At 42.7% G+C, this 20,026-nt stretch overlaps 1 protein-coding gene across 1 annotated transcript; it reads left to right on the top strand.

Moving 5' to 3' along the window:
* Positions 1–11,953: 11,953 nt before the first annotated feature.
* On the top strand, positions 11,954–19,911 carry LOC121624510 (testicular acid phosphatase homolog). Its single transcript, XM_041962225.1, has 12 exons — positions 11,954–12,072; positions 12,381–12,510; positions 13,667–13,762; positions 14,441–14,527; positions 15,622–15,777; positions 16,025–16,123; positions 17,721–17,816; positions 18,292–18,424; positions 18,721–18,803; positions 18,908–19,014; positions 19,275–19,456; positions 19,700–19,911. Exons 2-12 carry the CDS (start codon positions 12,421–12,423, stop codon positions 19,807–19,809), a joined length of 1,239 nt encoding a protein of 412 aa, XP_041818159.1. The 5' UTR covers positions 11,954–12,072; positions 12,381–12,420; the 3' UTR covers positions 19,810–19,911.
* The last annotated feature ends 115 nt before the right edge of the window (positions 19,912–20,026 follow it).

Raw genomic sequence — 20,026 nt, 5'->3', positions numbered from 1 at the left:
AAGTAAAGAGTGGGACGATATGCAGGGCTCTGTGCTAAACCTGGATTGAATGTATGGTTTGTGGTTTAGCCATTAGTCATCCTGTTAATGATAGGGGCCATCTGCTCCATTAACATGTTCAGACAGGCTGTTAGTCACTCTCCTATAGATGTTCTACAGACACTACTGGTTTTGCAAAATGAGTGTTTTTACAGAACAATATGGACTTTTTTTTTAAGGAAGGCGCTTTTGTCTAAAATAAGCCCTCGCCATGCTTCTCCCATGGTGATTTTTTCATGCAAGTTTGGAAATGGGAAGAAGAATTGAGAGAAGAAATTTATTGAATTTATGAAATTACCTTTTTTTTTGGATAACAGATTGTATTTATCAAGCAGGAACCTAAAATGTTTGTTGCAATTGAGCACAAACTGGACATGCAACCAGTTATTCAGATAAATGTACCTGAGATAGTATTACCAACAAAATCATATCAACAAGGTTTTCGACTGTAATGCAGCTCTGTATGTGATTTTGCTGATTTTCTTTTCTTTTTTTTGCATATATATATATATAGGAGCTGTTTAATGTGAGTGATGATGGTTTTTCTTATCAGCAACGAGCCCACACTTATTGAAAAGAAAGAAACACTGAGGGATAGTAATAATGGTGATGATAATGTGAGCGATGATATCAGACAAAACCCATCCAGATTGTACTGTCACAGAGGTTAATCCATGAAAGGAACATCTTCTACATCAATGCGCACCACCTTCATCCTGTTTAATGCCCAGCATCTGAGCCATCTATTAAAATACGTCTGGTGATGCCTACAATACCATATGCAAACTGATTGATCAAATAACTCAGGTTGTCTAAATTGCAGCCATTTATTTCTCAACTTAGTCGTTAGTGTTTCCCGTCGTGAATATCGTTCAAAACCATAGTAAATGTAAATGTGCTGCGACCCCACAGACAGATCTAGTGGGCCGGGTTCAACCGTAGCCCCGCAGAGACACAAATAGAATATAAATGAAGGCTAAAGAGACAACATATGGCCGCTCCCTTGATGTGCTACATTTGGTGGCTCTGCCGTCGGATTTCAAAGAGCATACAAGATACCTCCTTGTGTGCCGTGTGCGAGCGTACATTCCTGCATGTTAACCGTGGAGCAAATCTTCTTACCTTTACACCACTGTAGCAGTGTTTTATTGTGATGGTGACTCACAGAAATGTTCCTTTCATACCTCTGGGCATCCACAACGCTCACTGTTATCATCATTATTATTAACATTTGAAGGAAATGCAGAAGGGCTTTGTTGCATCTTAGTATAGCGGCTGCCATTGTACATATAGAACTTGATGCGATTTAAAAGGATGCTCAATCTACAACAAACTTGTGAGCCCTTTTAATGAAGATCACAAGCTTGAGACTGGAATCTGAATGTGCATACTGGTCAGCTGTACCTCACTGTACTGTATGGTGGTGAATTGATGCAGCTTTGCTACAGATGGAGCACTGGCATATGTATATCCTCTGCATCATCCGCTGCTTACAATGGATGCTTCAGCCCAGATGACATTTCTTGGTTTGTCGGAAGCAAAGCTCCTTAATCAAATGGATTATCATATCTGAGACATCAAATTGCAAGGCAAGAAAATGGACTGACCTTTTGGTTCTTTAAAGGTAAGCGGTTCTGTTTGATAAAATGATATATAAAAAAAAGCTTTTTCAAAGGAGAGAGAACAGTGTTAAGCTCTAGAAAAAATTAGATCACTTTAATACAAAATAATGATTGAAAAAATGTCATTTTGTGTTTTTTTTTTTTTTTTCTTTTGCAGTTGTTGGTTGTATCTCGGTATGTGATATTATCAATTTGGGTCTTTATGTATTGTCATTAAATGTCATTTTTTTCACACGTTCATCCAGGTACACACTGTGGCAGAAGAGTATTCAATTATAGCAAGATCAACCTGTGCTGTACATGCACTTCAATGACTGTCATACAATGACTGAGAGGTATATTATTTCACTGTTTGCTTACTTCTGTGACTTCAATTTTACGCCCGCTGTAAGGAGTTATTCTGCTATTAGACGCATATACCACTTTCATTCTTTGTTGTGATTTCATCCTGCAGAGCACCACAACTAACTAAATGAGAAATGAGTTAACAAGTTTAACATGATGATGTTTCAAATAAGTTATTGCGTGAAATTTTATAAAACAAAATGAAAAAAGTCTGAACAATAATTGTGTTTACACTGTATGTTATGACTTGATTTTTATTTTTTTTCCCACACTTTGATCGGGAGACAGGAAAGACATTTTCAGAATAAGGTTATGGTTGGACACAATGGCCCCTTGCTCTCCAGGTGCAGCCCAAAAATACTGTCGTTTGCTGGTAGCTCTTTATATAACCACATCCATGCAAATGTTACGTTGTTACAGCAAATGTAGCTATACAGAATTTCAAAAAGTTCCAGAAACTGTCAAACAATTTGCAGATGCTGTGACAGATTTCTTGAAATGTAAACAGTGTAATCATGAAAAATTATTCATTGACTTTATTAAAGAACAACACAAACTCAAATTGTATTACAAGGCTACAACTAGGCTGATAATTCCCTAGAAATACATTTTACTGATCTATTAGTCTTTGCAGATTGAAATCCCAATAATAAATTAGCTGACTAATTGATTAAGAGGGGTGGCTGTAGAAGCACAGTCATATTAATCAAACAAATTCAACACAAAACTATTACGGCCTGTAATCACTATTGCATGGTGACCGCCTTAATAAATCAAACGGCCCATCAGGTTACATTAGCGTAATTGTACATTAACCCACAGTGACATTTTTTTTTATTATTAGCATATGTTTCTGGCAAATAATTAAAAGGAAAACGAACAAATCAGTTCCTTTAGTGAAAAATTGGACTTTCTCCTTGCAAGGCAGGCGTAAGAGCAACTCAGCGGATCTCCAGATGAAGTGGACGCTAATTTTGCGCAGGCTAAGAGTGTGCAGGGCCTTCATCAGCACGTCATTATCACCAGCTCTTATCTTAAAAGGGTTGACAAAATGGAGCGCGATCCCTTTGATTCACTGTGTTGCATTCTGTTCTTTAGTTCATGCGCATGTTCCATAGTTGGTATTTTTGAGCTTATTTTGAACCCCGAGGTGAGGTGAAACTGTATGGGCCTCTCGCAGATGTCCGCTGCGCAGCACGAGTCCAGCCCACGTTATGAAACAACAACCACGAGGGATTCATGAAGAGACAAATGCATCAACCGTGAACCATGACGGTGGATTTGAATGATAGACAAGATAGATAAGATGTTAGATAAGATGTTTGCGCAGAGGAATTGCGTTTGAAATGTCTTAGGTGGCACTATGCAAAGTAATTTTCATGAATGTAATTGTACTTGGCTTGGGCTCTCCGGAGATCTCAGTCCCCATTCTTGGATGTAATGTTAGGCCTACACACTGAAATAGCAATAGAAAAGACAGCTATATTGTGGTTACATCGCAGTGTTTTCTTAAGACTGTAACCCAAAGCAAAAGAAAGATATCAAACCAAATGTTCTGTAGCACCTTGAGGTGACTAATTTTCAAGCAGATTATTAATATCTGTGTTTGCAGCTTTTTGCTGTTCCTCAGCTTGTTTCAGTAGCGAGCAAACATATAACGAATGCCTAGAGAAGACTTGAGTTGGCCTTTTTCTTGCTATGTTTGAAACGGCTAACGCTCACATGAAACAGTGTGTGTGTGTGTGTGTGTGTGTGTGTGTGTGTGTGTGTGTGTGTGTGTGAAGTGAGCAAAGAGTGTGTATGCAGCAGAAAAGAATACATTAATATGCACTAAAGATGAAAGAGAAATGCTCCACTGCAAATACATTTAGAGCATTCTGTGATCTTGGCATGAGTATAATGTGACGGAGTGGGATCGAATTTGAATTTGAAAAGGTAGAAACTCGAAATGCCAGTCTCAGCCGTTGCATCATGAACAAACACATCCACAGGAAGTGCATCTATCAAAATAAATCCCCCCCTTGTAATTCAAAACTATGTAGTGCATTAAAAAAAGAGGAAACCCTGATTTCTGTTTGGAAAATATAATGTTCTCCCTGTACAGTACAGCGACGTCTCCATCTGCACGCATATGGTGCAGTCATTTTCTAGAAATCGACTGTGCCTGCACTATCCTCTCCTTTTTCCTACGCTGTCTTTTCCCTTCAAATTCAATAACCTCCCAGCTGTGTGTTTCTCCAGGGATTCCCCAGCTCCCCTGGCCCACAGACAGACTGCAGAGTCTGTGGGGAACCTGACACAACATAAACTCCACTGTGAAGCAGAGGTGTCAGAGTCTGTGGGCTGCATCATCGCCGATCGGGAAACCATGAAAACCTGAAAGCCTTTTATTTATTCACACTTTAAAGGCTGCGGCGTGCAACACATGTGTTTAACGCGAGCGTGGTGGGTTCGATACGGCTGCGTGGGCTGCAGTCATAGCAAAAATACCCCCCCCCAAAAAAACTAAGTATAGCTTCCGTGGCCTATTTAGGCATTGTTTATGTGAGAATGGACTACACCGAACCGTTAGCAGGCTTAGCTCGGAGTGAGAATCCGAAGTATTATGGAAAGTATGAGGAAAGGATCACAGTGACCCAGTTGGACTTATTTTGTGTAAGATGGATCAAAGGGAACCAGAAGGCTTTTGATTAAAAGTCTGCTCTTTGTTTAAAGATTCAGTTTTTGACTGTTATTACATGAAACTATGTTCGTGAATTATGAGCTTACTACTGCTGTTCTCTGAGGGCTTTCTCATACTGTACTGAACATACTTTGCTTTTGTTTCAGTCTATATTTAGATTCCCTCTCTTCTCCCAGTATCATTAAGAGCCATGCGGCAGATCCTTTGACTTGGGAATAACGTTTCTTTCCTCACCCAGAGATCTCAATGAATAATCCAGAGAGGGAGAGGATACACAAACATGCCATCGGGAGGCTTTATTGGCAGGCATGCTTCATGTGTACTTGTGCACTCAGGAGCTCTTGTAACACCAGACAGTTCTTCACCTCTTCTGGGGATAAAACACTCAACCTGACCGACAAGGCATGTCACCCGGAAAAACATAAAAAATCTGTTTGTTTCACTCTCCGCTAAATGCAGCTGAGGTGGGTGTGGAACAGAGTGCTGCCGTATATGCCGCACGGGCTTGGACTGACGATGAACTGTGTCAGGTTTTCACATGGCGTGTGACATTATTCCTACTGCCCAAGAGCAAGCGGTTTGATTTATTCATGTATGTATTTATGTGCATTTTAATGACACAAGAAATTACATTTTTGCCCTTAAAGTTAATACAACATGTTAAAAACGCTGCAAATTTCGCTGAAATTAGTCTGATTATTTCACAGACTCTAATTTGCTGTAATGGGCCGGAGACAAAAATATCTGTCTTGATGCTGAATCCAAATGAAAATCTGAAATACTGTTAAAAAAAAAAAAAACAGAGCACAATGGGCTACTTTAAAATGCTCTCTGATCATATTATATGTTACCAGAAATAACAAAATCTCAGCAATGCTTTGTTACACTGTAGGCCTACGCTGGAAGATTTTAACTAATCACTTTCCTATGAACATTTTGTTTGCAGCATACATTATGAACACAGACTTCCCATGTAATTACTGGAGGAAGGTATGTAGCAAATTGCTCCCCAGTGCATGTTCTCCCACGCACAAACACACCTTTTAGGCCCTGTGCCGACGCTGTTATTAGATAGATACACTTACTTGAGTATTGATTTACCATAACTGCAGACAGGGGTCATGTTTTTACTTTACTCGTTTAATGTTGTGGCATGTTTTGCTTTTTGTGGCACTCTGAATTATGTAGTGACTTTTGCTCGCCCTGTTCATGCTTCAGTAATAATCACATATTCATGCTCTGGCACTTATTGTTAAAGGAATAGTTCATCTTTTAAGGAAATATAATAATTCTTGCACAGCACGTATGAAGCTGCAGCCAGCAGCTGGTTAGCTTAGCTTAGTACCTGAAGTTCAAACATGGTGAACCAGCAAACCCAGCTCTGTCAAAAGGTAACAAAAGCCACCTACCACCACCTCTAAAGCTCTCTGAGAAACATGTTCTATGTCTTCTGCAGTGTAAAACCGTTGTTGTGGAGCTTCCCCAATGAGTTACTGGTCACAACTAAGAGACAGTCCAACACGTAAACCCACTTTAAAACCACAAGCTGTTGTTTTTACATTTCAGTTTTTATACATACTCAATTAAACATAATGTGTTAATTAATGAGCTTTACAGGTGTATTTTGTTAACTTTAGACAGAGATCACCTATTTCTAGGTTTAATTCTAAGCTAAGCTAAATGGCTGCAGTTTCATATTTAATGTACAAACATGAACTTTCAGCATTACAGCAAATACACATATTTCCTAAAATGTGAAACTGTTAAAGCCACAGTATATGCGAAATAAAGTTGTTCTATGTGATATTGATGTAAAGCAACATTATGCAATAGTTTCGCCTTAAAATACCATCTTCAGAATCACTGTGATGGCACACTGACTTGAAATCAGAAGACCGGCTCCTCTCACATTCCCTGTTCTTGTCATGCATTGTGCGGGTTGTGCAGGTATGATCCTTCACGAGAGCTGCATAATGCTTTACACCACACACCACCAACTATAGGTCCTCACATAGCTATAAGAAGAAGCTAGTACTGCATTCTCATTACGGGCATCAAGGTGGAGGCGAAGAAGTGTTGTTACAAAAATCCAAACCTCATACACAGTCATATTTGTGTATAATCCTGTAATATTACTCTACCTTGTCAGCTGACATGGTTCTTTGGCTTCTGATGTGGTCTTTGCTCGTTCCAAATCATCCAGCTTGTCCACAGGTGCACGTGTCCAGCTGTCCAGCTGTATTTATGGCAGAAAAAGTCAATTGCACCCTGAAACTTTTGGGGTGTCAAGTCTGAAAAAATGCCAATTCTTGCAAAATGTTAAACTATAAGATGGGCGCTCAGAGCTTCAGATGAAAATCCTTGCCTTATTTTTTATCACCATTGTTCATATTTTCCTTTACAGATGACAAAATGTGGCTTCACAATATACTAATCGTATGTGACAAAATGTCTCAGTAGTATTGTAGAAAACTGCCCTGTCACCCTGTCTGTAAACATTGTTTTGGCTTTCTGTACCCAGGAGGAGATCAGCACGTGGGGTATTTCACGGGACATTGACCAAGAAAAAGGAAGCGTGGAGATTCCTCGCACGGATAACACAGCGACATATTTGAAGGCAGAACCAACTCATCCTTCTATTTCTCACATCCCCTTCATCCCATCTTGCTTATTCTCCTTTTGTCCTAAAGAAGGACATTTTTGTCCCATGGGGGATAACAATATTGACGTCGAGAGATGAGTTATTGATTGAGAGGAGAGGACAGCCCGACAGCTGACATGCAGCAGACTATGCACCAGGTACCAAACAGCATAAGGATTCATACATGCTGGTGGCATGTATCTATGGAGTAATATTCAGTGCAGTCTGGACTGATATGTATCTGGAGTTTTGTACAACATGTCAACCAGACAAATTTGTGTACTGAGGAAGGAGAAGGATGTGGGTGCTTGTCTCCTCTGCAGGCCACATGAGCTTTGCTGCTCGCTACAAATCTTTACATGTTGGGAAATTGATGCAACACTGCTTTGTTCTAACGCCTTACGATATATATGCAGAGATAATGAGACTGTGTTCTGTCCTGATTGAATGGGGTGATGACATCGATATGAAATAGCTCCGGTCTTCCCATGGTATCTGTCCGCAGTCCACATTGATATGTCTCCTTGATCAGTGGGCCATTTGACCTGCATTGATTTGCATTGATTTGAATCATTGGGATGATTGCCAGTGAGTCAATCCATCCAAAGCACACAGCACTTTAGCCCCAAACTGCCTGCTATGTAGGAATGAGGCAGTAGTCTGGTCTGTTTCTTTTTATTACTGAAATGATGCTCAAGAAATGGCTGGAACTGGAGGTGAGCTCCGCAGGGTCGGCCACAGAGACGAGAGAAAAAGTGTCAAATGGCTGTGCGGAGACATGTCTCGTGTATCATTTTTGTGGAAGATATCAATGACCATAGCAACATACATACAGAGCAAATAGATTCCCACTGGCAATTATGCAAATGTGGTTGTGACATGTGAGTGTGAGCCCAGCGTGATGCGACGAGAGGGGAATTCACCAACACTATGCTGCTGCTGCTACCATTAGCATTAGCATTGTTCACACATCCCCTCATCTTAGGCCGCTTCCACACCCCTCCCCCTCCCTCCCTACCCCCACCACCACCACCATGTCTCCATCCTCCACTCCTCCTCCTCCCCCTCCTCCCTGCGTCCTCTCTTTCCTGTTCTCGCTGCGGTGTTGCTATAGCAACGGAGAAATGTGGGAATACCTCCGTCCTTCAGAGTGCAGGAGAGAGAGAGAGGGTGAGAGAGAGAGCGGGAGAGAGATAGAAGCAAGCAGATAGGAAGAGGGAGAGGATGGGAGACAGACAGAGAGTGAAGGGGCAGACAAGAGGAGAGGAGGGAAGGGAAGGAAGTGTGGAAAAGACTGTTAATTAAAAGACAGAGAGTGAGTGGCTGTGACTCACTGCCTGAATGGACACCATTGCCTGTCACTTAGCCCCTGACTCCAAGTCCCCCTCCTCCACCCTCCACTCCCTAAAAGCGACCCTCCCATTGATATTCAGTCTCTGCGATGAAGAAGACGCCGCTGTTATCTGACTGGGTGCCAGTGTGGGTGGGGGTGGGCTCGACCGAGATGGCACGGTGTCGCACAGCCATGGCGTAGCTTCACGCTGGGCCCTACGCACGCCATTTGTTTGACGATCCGTGTGTTCTTGATGTCTCCATTTGTAGTGAGGCTGCAGTTTCCATGACAACGCCCGGACTAAAATAGCACCCCGCTTTCCTCCCTCTCTGCCTCCCTCCCTCTCTCTCTCTTTCTCTCTCTCCCTATCCTCCGCTCACAACACACTCATAACTGTTCATTCCTGATCTTGGGCCTCGTTCTATCAGGCTGCGATGTCCCATACTGCTCATCTCCATTCATCATATGGATTGAAACACATGAAAGCCCCCCCCCCCCCCCAACACCACTTCCTCCTCCAACCCCCCACCATCGCCATCATCACACACACACTCGCGCGCACGTACACACGCATCACTTCTCCACCCACCTCTTATCTCCCATTTTCAGTCTCTCGGTCGCCCTGCAACAGATTCTGTCAACATGCATCAACCTCTGCGCTGCCATGACAACGGTCTTGAAAATCACCGCAATTATTTCAACAAAGACAAAAACACTACAGCCACTTGGGAGAGAGAGGGAGAGAGAGAGAGAGAGAGACTGTGTGTGTGTGTGTATTTGTGTTAGTGTTTGTGTGTTATGTTTGTGTGAGTGACATAGAGAAAGATGCATAGCTGTGAGTCTGTACATGCTGTTTAGTGACCCTTCAGTGAACTGGTGTGTATGAACTGTAGTGTTTTCTGCAGTACATGTGCACATGTTGGTGTGTGTGCGCGCGCAGGCGTGCATGTGTGTGTGTGTATCTATTGGCCTCATATGGTGAAACTCTGTTCTTCTCCTTCACGCAGACCCTTGAGTATGCATATGTTGTTCTGTAGATCAGTGCAGGTGGACTCACTGACCCATTTGTACAGGTGCATGGTTTTTCAAAGCCAACCTGTACCAGCTACAGTACCACGTGTATGTGTGTGTCTCTCTGTGTGTGTGTGTGTGTGTGTTAGACAGTGTGAGGATTAGTGTACACTGCTTCGAGATGGAGAGAAAGAATAAAACAGATGGGCAGAGAGAGATCTGCACAGTGGTGGAAAGTAATTAACCATCTAATCAAGTACTGAGGTCTATTTTATGTTTCACCATGTAGGTAATTTTCAAAGAAAACTTTGTTTGTATTCTCCTACCTGGACCCCACTTTCCCATAATTTTGTGTCTAAGTGCGCAATGGGGACAACCATTTTTGAAACTGGTCCAGCACTGTGCGAGAGCACTGCAGCCGGCAGTCGCGAAACGGGCTGCAATCGTGTCCTTTGGGACATCTGTGCACCATCAAAGTACGCTCGCTAAAAAGTGTTTGTTTTTGCCACTGACATGCTCAGATTGTTACCCCAAGTGTCTGACAACATTATGGAGGGGATCCCAACAGAGACTGACCTTTTTGTTAAAGAGTAAGATCCTTTTTAACAGAAACAGATGCTATGTCGTTCTCCTCAAAGCCACCAGACTCCATTGACAGAAACAGTAATTTTACCTTGCAGATCATCATAAAACACACTTTATTCAAACTCAACAGAAACAAAATAAACCTTCTTGGTTCATCTTTCCACCGTTCCAACAGTTGAAATAAACCCGCTCTCTCACTCCTCTTCTGATATTTGCAAATCTAACTCACTGAATGAAGGGTTTATTTCGATCATACCAGAATTGCTCTTGATTGCTGCAAAACATTCTCACTCCCAACTCACATACGGATGGTTGGTCAGGACCCCTTGGTGTCACTTTTTAAGCCACTTGGTTCTCATAAGCATCATTTTTCAACATACAAGGATCCAGGGTCAAAGTAGCGTTAATAAATATGCAACCTTTGGTTAGAGACCAATAATAATTGTGGTTAATGTTATGAACCTGTTGGACTTTGATTAGGTTTAGGCAAAACTACTTGGCTGGGTTTAGGAAAAGAGGACTGAGAACGAGCTGTCAATATATCTATCTTGAACAACGATGTTAAAGGGTAGACAAAGCCTTCCCAACCCAGCGTCCATATATGACGAGCTGGGAGGGAAAACGACTTGACTGGGGACAATTATCAGCTACGGATTCAGTGTGCGAATGAGTATTTACAGCAGCAGGACACGCATGTGGGAATGATTCAAAAATAAACTACAGTGTCTGTGTTTCTTTTAATAGAGGAACATGTCATCCGTGCGCAATGGCGTGCTTTAATTATGTGTTGTTGATGCTGTTGATGGATGTTTATGACACAGAGGAACACACAAAATCATAACATAAACACAGAGTAGCACCAGGCTTATCTTTGGAATAATATTTGGATGGGTGTTTTTACATTGCGGTATTGTTATTTTAACTTTACTAAAAGTGACTACTTCCACTGCTGCTTGTTCCTCATATAAGCTGCCGGTTTTTTCAAGTGTGTGTGCATGCAAGTGTGTGTGTGTGTGTGCTCTTCAGACCAATGTTAGTAAAGTCTTAACATAATGATTAGAGCATTTATATTCCACTGACAAGCCACCTCCCTGAATCCTGCATTGTGCTTTGTACAATAGATCCTATCTCACACTTATCAAATATGATGTCAACGCTCTATAGCTCTAAATCTTCACACTCACTAATCCCATTGTATCCCATAAAACTGCTTTGATACTAACAGATACTTACACGTGTGTCGAGTCAGGGAAAACACTGCAGGCCCTGTAATTTTGGGGCCAAACCCACGGCGGATGACATAGCAAGTCATAATGAATGTTTGTGGCCCCGGGCGAGTGTGTAAAGTGTGTACGTGTGTGTTTATGCACGTAGGAGTACAATTTGAGAAGCCAGGTGGGTGCATCTTAACTTAGCCTGTTCCTTTGTCGTGGTGTTGTTCCAAAGCCAGCCAGTCCTTAAGAATATACTGGACCACTGTGGCTTTAAAGAGGAGTTATCCACACTGAGGGGCCAAACATGTATTCTTAAGTTCAAAAGCTGACTCAAATATGTCTGCCAGGGGGGGGGGTCTTGTCACTGCGCAGCGGGGGATTGGCAGAGACAGTGATTTGGACTCCAGTCGGCGATGAAGTAGATTGGGACCAGAAATCCCTGGGGAGAGAGAGAGACACACAAGGTCAGGTAGGAGGGCTATAAAAGAGCTCCCTCCTTTACTGGAGCATGCACTTAATGTCAATCTGGGCACGACTGGAGATTTGGGATGCACAGCAGTCCACTCTGAAATGCAAAATGTGTGAACAAGCACGCTGAGGTAAGTGCACATGTTCGTTTACTGTCCGCTAAATCTTCCTCGACAAGGCACCTTGTTGTACATGTAGCCTCCTGTTCATGGCATTGCATCCATATATTCTTCATGAGCGTTCAAACCAAGTTGACGGGACTGCGGCGTTACAGTACGTTTAAAAAAACATGAGCAAACATGCATGTTTTATGTTGTATGACTGATCTAAAAAGGCACATTTTGCGCAACCTGTGCTCGACTAAAATGTGCAGTTCTGCTACTGATAGCTTTCAAAATTCAAATTTCAAGACGTTTTTTTTTCCCCCTCGGCAACCAAGGGAGCTCTGGGAAGCAGGTCAAGATCGAAAAGTCAAAAAGATGCAGAAGTTCCTGAAAAGTTTTGGCTGTTTGCTCCTTCTCTGCTGCGTCTGCCTGACTGAGTGCCGGGTGCTCAAGTTTGTCGTCGCTGTAAGTCTGCTCCCTTCCTGTGTGCACAATTAACCACAGCAACATTAGAACACAATAGTGTTCTAATGTTCTAATGCATTCTAAAGGGTTGTTTGTTGAATGCTTGAGTTTTATCATCACCTGGAAGCCACTTTAGATCACATAAGAGTGACATTACTGTACGCTGCCGCTGATTACATTGCATTTTTCTGCTCGGTGAGCATTATTATGTTTACACATTTATGTCACAGAGGATTACTTTGAGCCTAAACTCCAGCAGTGTCAACCATATCTCTCCCAGACACTGCTGCTTTGTTCATGAAGCTCTTTGCATAACTTTCTTTTACACTACAGTTCAACAATAGCATGAAAAAGACGATTTAAGGATTTAAGTGAAAATCACAAATGCTTTTCCTGTTATGTGGCAGCTTTTTATTTTTGTTTATCTTTTTTTTCGGCACCTTAACTGCCTCATATATTACACTACTGTGTTTGTCACTTATAAATGACTTCAAATATATAATATGTCTGTTGTCTCTTACACTGACAGATTACAATTTAATCAATGCTGCAGTTTAACAGTAAAGTAATGGTTAGGTTTACTACTGATTAAATTTTTATTGTTAACTTCCTCATCAGTGTGCTATTTGCGTTAATTTGATTGCATTGTGCATAATTATTTGTTAATAATTCATTGTCAAAATGTGTTTTTTTATTCGCTTATTTTACTCTACTGTAGTTGAGTCAACTGTAGTTTGTTTAGTTCATGTTCAACTTGAGGAATTTGTTTTGCGTCAGAAAAGACGATGACTACACTAAAAGCAAACCATGACTTTGTTGACTTGACTTTGCGGTTTGCTTTTTCTTGAGGTTTTCCAGGCGTGAATCACACGCACATCCATAATCCACGTTAATCAACCGGCGTGTCACGTCACTGCTCAGAAAGTGAGGCCTCAGGTTAATGACGCTAACGGAGCAGCTCAGGCATTTGTGTCTTAATGGCGTCATCAAAATGACTCCTCTGTGTCTCAGATCCTGGCTGAAATGTCCGAGATCACAGGTTTCTATTTCTGACTTCTGTCTCAGGGTGGATTTTCCCCTTAAGCACACAGTGTAATGGCTGGCCGGGCGGCAAGGCGTCTGAATCCATGTGACATAATCTGTTATAACTTTGAAGGTGTTCAGGCACGGTGATCGATCGCCGATTGAGTCGTATCCCAGAGATCCTCATGGGGAGGAAGTGTGGGCTCAGGGCTTCGGACAGCTGACTGAGGTACTGCATGTTACTCTATGTGTGTACACGTGATCTTTATTATTAGCTTTCAGGTGTATATAGTGTATATGTATGTAAAATCCATCCATCTCTCCATTTTCCTACACCTACTTATCGTGCACAGGGTCGTATGGTGTATGGTGGCCCTGAGGTGCAAAACACACACTGGACAAAACAGAAATGAAAAACAGAACATTTCACTTAAAGCAACAACAATACAGAAACCACCACAACAGTTTGCTTTTGTGTTTTGTGAAATGAGTTTATTCGTCCTTAATTCAATTAATGATAATTTAAAATAAAATGTCGCACTTACAGAGTATGAGGGCATACGTATAAGCTCCCTGTGTATCCCTGTATAGGCTCAGGTGTAGTAGCTTAAAAATGTGGATATATTTCACTTATGATCTGTACAACATAAAATTAGTTTCCAATAAACTGAAGTCTTGAACAAAATCTTATTGTAGATTTTTAATTAAGTTCCTTCCTGCTCGGATATTGTTCTGCTCTCAGGCAATTAGCCAGATACAGCGAGCAAACTTGCTCTGGGAGACCCCGTAGAAGAGGAGAAATTAGTTATTTTATGTAAATATGTTGAATTTGACCTGAAATTTGCCAAATGTTCAGCGAAAGGTCGGATTCGACAAAAATAAACAATGCTGGCAATTTTCCTTTCAGCTGGGAATGAAACAGCAGTTCGAGCTGGGCCGGTTTCTCAGGAGGCGTTACGGAAACTTTCTCAGCGAGGACTACAACAGCAGAGAGGTTGGTGTATTTGTGCATGCATGTACGTATGTGCGTGCAAATATCTGGTTTTCCCCCGATCTTGGTCAGCTGACGTCTCCCTGCGACAACCGCGTGCTTCAGTGTCGGCAAATGTCACCCATGTCCTCGCGCCAACATGCGAAATCAAGCTCATGAGTGGCCAGCCACCATCTGTAATGGCCATAACAGCACTCACTAAGTTAATGAGCATGACTCATGTTGGTGATATCACTGCCACGGCCTTGTAATGTGCTGTAACATGTGGGGTAATCTTGCCCCTGGGCTGCATGTACAGTGCAGTTGGCAGCATGCATGTAGGTTCAACGTGCCCCTGGGCTGCATGCTCAGCGTTCTGTCATCATGAAGATATGATTTCCTTTTCCTGCCTCTGTTTTCTTTACACTCGCTGTCTTCCTTTTTCTTCCTCCCTCTTTCTCGCACCCCTCCCCTCCCCCAGTCTCTCCATCCTCGCCATCACTCCTCTTCGCCCTCTCTTGAATATCACGCAATTACCTCAAAAATAACAACTCTTCTCAGTACCTGTCATCGGTGATTTGTCGCCCAAGCCTCAGTCAACTTGCGCCGTACCTTTCCCTGCACTGCCATGTCTGTTTTAATTTGACAAAAGGAGGGAGGGGAGAAAGAAGCGTTCTCGGCATCACAGGAACATCCAACCTTATCAGCGTGATTTACTGTGTGCAAAAACCTGACATGGGGTGACAGAGAGATATAGACGAGCGAAGGCTGATGTCAGAAGAGATCACAGTAAGGAGGATCTGTCCCCCCCACCCCCCTCTCTCATCCAGTTGGATCTCCTCTGACTTGCCTCCTCTTCATGTTAAGGGAATACCTCAGTTGACTGGGGATAAATGCAGCTCACTCATGATACACTGCTGCTTTGCTGGGTGCATTTATTTTATTTTATTAAATAAAAATAGAAACAGAAGTATGCGTTTCCACCATTCTTTTGCATTTGCACTTTCTATAAAAAGCAAAGTAATCCTGAGTGTCTCATCTGCAAGAAGCAGACAGTGGTATTAGTAACAGACTGAGCACTAACATAAGCATGCATTTTAATACCATGTCCCCCACAGTTATACGTGCGAAGCACTGACTACGACCGCACTCTGATGAGTGCCCAGGCCTGCCTTGCCGGGATGTTCCCCCCAGCCAGACGCCCAGCTCCCATCATGCCCCAGTTACTGTGGCGGCCTATTCCCGTGCACACCGTCCCCAGGGCCCAGGACAAGGTGGGCTGCCGAGCCACATAAATATTTCCTTCCACAACTGAAGAGAAACTTGTGCAAGTTCATTTGAGTCTCTCTCCGTAGCTCCATGTTGCTGTCCGTGTTCACCTGGGCTGTGAACCGGGCGTGCTGAGATTCCCTCCTGTTTAAAAGCGTGAAATGAACATATAATTGTGTCCAAACGACCTGCAGTACCTGCTGTAAACGCACATTATGTCCACTGATGTTGTGCTGTTTTCAATTTCTCAAGCTGTTGAAGTCTCCTGGCAAAGACTGTCCAAGGTTCAGAGCGCTGATGACGGAGACCTTTGAGAGTCAGCCCTACCAGAGGTTCCTCAGGGCTCACCAGGTAAGACAAACCACAGAAGAAGACAGCCCTTTATGTACCCTGTACCGTAACTCATCCCCAGCATGTGTTCAGTGACGTGAGCATTCTACTCACAGCTCAGTTTGTCTTAAACATCACTTTTTTCCATGAGTAATGTGTCTGTTAACCACTAAAAACCAGTTTGTAACTCTGTTGTTTCAAAGTTGATGGGAAAGAGACGCTCCATGCCTCCATTCGTAAATTAACAAACGCTGTGAAATGCACATTTCGGCGCAGGGGGAAATATATACTTCACAGTTGCCGGTGCCAACGTTATCAGCACCTCCAGTGGACGTGTTAGTTATGCTGTAGACATCGTGTCCTCTCAGAGATTTTCTCAGGCACGGTGACTCCAGTGCCTTGAAAAAGTTACACAGTGCAATTTCTCTCACATTCTCAGAGACGCTAATTAACGGTTGGATTGAATTAGATTAAGAATTACAATGAAAACGTTTTAATTAAACTGAGTCCCATGTGCTGCCTATTAAGGTGGCGTCGGATAGGAGGAGTGGGCCTCCTGCACTGAATTTTAACACCCTCTGCTGGATGCACAGTACCTTCAAGTTGGATACAAGAACCAAAATGGTGCCGTTTTTCAGTGTGCGGTCTGACCAAAGGTTGAATTTACAACTCTCGCTGAATCAATAAACAATACTGAGCCACAAAATTAACCAGTTAATGTCTGCGAAGTTGAGCTCTGAACACTGAAACCACTGAGGAGTTAGTGCATCACAAACGAAAGCCTCATACTGGTGTTATTTAAGTGCTGCTTGTCTTTGAGCATAATCACTGACAGTGTGATGAAAACTAACTAATGATTCCAGTTTTACTGTACTTACACTTATTTATTATCATTTTATGGTACTTTACACTAATGCCCCATTACATTTCAGTGAAAAATGCACGTTTTAGGCCTCTATATTTATTTGACAGCTGTAGTAAGTAGTTCCTTTGCAGATTATGATGAGCTCATAAAATATGATGCAACCTTTTCGCTCATGATCCTTTACAAAAAAGCAGCGCTTAGTTTGGGCTCCTTGTCATGCTTCAGATGTCTGTGAGCTGTGAGCAGATTCACTAAAAGCCCCTTTAAATTTCCCCTCCAAACTTCTCACAGGGTTTCATTTAAGTGGCTTAAAGAGGCTAAAATGTCCAATATTTCACACAAAAGTGAAAATTAAGGTCCAGAATATGCATAAAAAACTTTGTTGCAGGACATTTTCTTCTTCACTACCCCATTAATCGCCTGATGACCGCACAGATTTACGCTGTGACCCTTTGAAGAGGCATAGCCCCCCCAAGATACACTAAACTACTGAACTGTATAACAAGCAGTTAGAAGTAGCTCCACTTTGGACCATCTTCAACATGAAACAGTATTTGCACACTGATGTGTCCGTATTAAACTAATAATGTGATATTTGATAATATATATATCACTACATTACATTTTTCTACATTTTTACTTGTATTTAGCTGATAAAACCTATTTTTCACTTCAGTAGGATTTTGAATGGAGAATACAGGATGTAAATATTGGATGTGGTGCAATGTGCTCACTCTTTTCTTCACATTGCAGTACTTTGTGGAGGGGCTCTCCAACCACACTGGCTACCCTATCTCCAAGCTGGTTGGCAAAAAAATATGGAGGGTCTACGACACTCTCACCTGCCAGGTATTCTTGATATGTCGTAGCATGCACATCGAGACACATGTAAACACAAAGAAGCTCGTACACCACCCCGTGTTCTGCAGTTTGTACAAATGCACCAACCAATGATCCAAACACCAGCTGCAGAGCAGTGAGGCAAATGAGATGGGATCTGTTTTGCTCCACACATCTGCGGAGACATGGGGAGGGGGCTGGAGCGTTGGTAAATCATTTTTATACATACAGTAAGACGTGAATAGGAGAACATATTGAAATGATAATTAAAGCATTGTGAGATGGGTGGATTCTAGGCCAGGTTGAATACGCTCATTCACACTTGCAAAATGAGCATCTGTTATCTTCAGACCGGCACTAAAAATAGCTGGGATAATAGAAACGATGAAATGCAGCCATTTAAACCCCCTTTGTTGCGATTCATGCGTTGTGTAATGTGATTATTAGCGTGATGCAGGGTAATGAATGCTATTTTCTTGCGCAGAGGATCCATAACTTGACTCTCCCACGCTGGGCCACCCAAGACGTTCTGGACACCCTGAAGAGAGTCGCATCATTCGAGGTCACGTACAGCATCCTCAGTCACAAGCGGAGAGAGAAGGCCAGGCTCTCGGGAGGTGAGGGTTCACATTAGAGGCAATTCATTTAAAACAGCGACCTGAGAAAAAAATAATCATCTGAGTGAAAAACCTCAGTGTGTCTGCTGTTGTGACCGCTGGCCAGGGCTTTGTTTACGCCTCAGACAGTGTGAAGTGCTGCGTCGGGTTTCCCAAAAGCATATTAGCACATATGAACTAATGGGAGAAAAATGATGGCACCGCGAAGACAAGATGCTCAGTAAGGTCAAACGGATTGTGTTGGTGTCTGGGAAAATTTCATTTGCACAGTTGACACCAATGTGTTAATTTACCAGGGGTCCTACTGAATGCCATCCTGAGGAACTTCTCCAGGGCTGTAGAGCAAGGCAGCACTCTCAAATTCATTATGTACTCAGCCGTAAGTTCAATATTTGGCCACACATATTTGTAATCTATTGTGCAGACTGCTGTTTCACGTCTCCTCACTCCCTCCTGCGTTATTGCTGTGATGTTCGTTTCCAGCATGACTCCACACTCATCACCCTCCAGGCGGCTCTGGACGTGTACAACGGCCTCCTTCCTCCTTACGCTGCCTGTCAACTCTTCGAGTTCTACCAGGAGTATGATGGGTAATGTCAGCGTCACTTCGTGCACTCTTCTCCTTGCATGTTTAATTGCACTATCTGGGTCAGGTGGCCAATATGCACCCACATTTCAGTAAATGCATTTGACCGCTGAAGTACATTTCTGTTTTCCTTTGCAATGCCATAGAAATCTGGCAGCCATCCAGGACTCCGATGGCCGAATTAGCACATGATACAAAGCCTTTTAAATACCACTTACCACAACTGTTTGTCATCTCATTGTGTTGATCCTAATAAATCCCCAGTTCCTATTCTGTGGAGCTGTACTACCGCAATGATACCTGGCGCGACCCCTACCCCAACCCTGTGCCAGGATGCAACAGGTTGAACCCGTGCCCTTTACCCATGTTCACTGAGCTGGTGCAGGACGTGACGGCAGAAAACTGGGAGGCTGAATGCGGCCTCAGGACTAAATGGTCAAGCACAGGTGAAGAAGTCGATGTTTTTAGCTTATATATTCTCCTGCTTGCACTGACTTCTATTTCCCTCTCTTTCAACACACATTTTGGCATCGTTAAGGTTTCACCGCAATACGTTTATTCACTTTGGGGAGCAATGTGGGGATTTTCAGCGCAGACGGTCGGTCTGATTTAAAAATATCAAGGCTTTTGGAAATCCTCCAAATGTTCCACATTCTCATGTACCTAAACAGGGCTGTCGTCTCCCACAGGTGCCGTAACAGCTCTTGCAGTGGCTGTGGGTCTCCTGGCAGTGGCGCTGTTGTTCAGCATAGGAGTGGCAATCCACAGGAGGAGAGCACACTACTCCAGGGAGGTGTAGCGCAGACGACTGTCACACATGAGCCAAAAATACAGAAAGGTGCTTCTGAGCTGTGGAAACAGCTCTAATAATAACAATAAGGTGCCATGTATTTGAATATTTTAGATCCTGACTGGGTGGCCGTGGAGGGTCTGTGAGATATCGTGTGACCAAAGGAATATGCAGCATGTAAATGAGAAGTTACGTAAAGTATTTTAACAGAGAAATAAAACACATT

Source organism: Chelmon rostratus, chromosome 21 (assembly GCF_017976325.1).
Source record: "Chelmon rostratus isolate fCheRos1 chromosome 21, fCheRos1.pri, whole genome shotgun sequence".
Lineage (NCBI taxonomy): Eukaryota > Metazoa > Chordata > Actinopteri > Chaetodontiformes > Chaetodontidae > Chelmon > Chelmon rostratus.
The sequence above is the reverse complement of the archived record's forward strand: the minus strand, read 5'-3'. Positions and strand labels throughout refer to the sequence as shown.

What these genes read in the sequence shown, in the direction of transcription:
- LOC121624510 (XM_041962225.1), top strand. Translation starts at nt 12,421, where the DNA reads ATGCAGAAGTTCCTGAAAAGTTTTGGCTGTTTGCTCCTTCTCTGCTGC. An exon ending in GCTTCGGACAGCTGACTGAG is followed by an intron (nt 13,763 to 14,440) that starts GTACTGCATGTT and finishes TTTTCCTTTCAG; the next exon opens with CTGGGAATGAAACAGCAGTT. An exon ending in GGTTCCTCAGGGCTCACCAG is followed by an intron (nt 16,124 to 17,720) that starts GTAAGACAAACC and finishes TTCACATTGCAG; the next exon opens with TACTTTGTGGAGGGGCTCTC.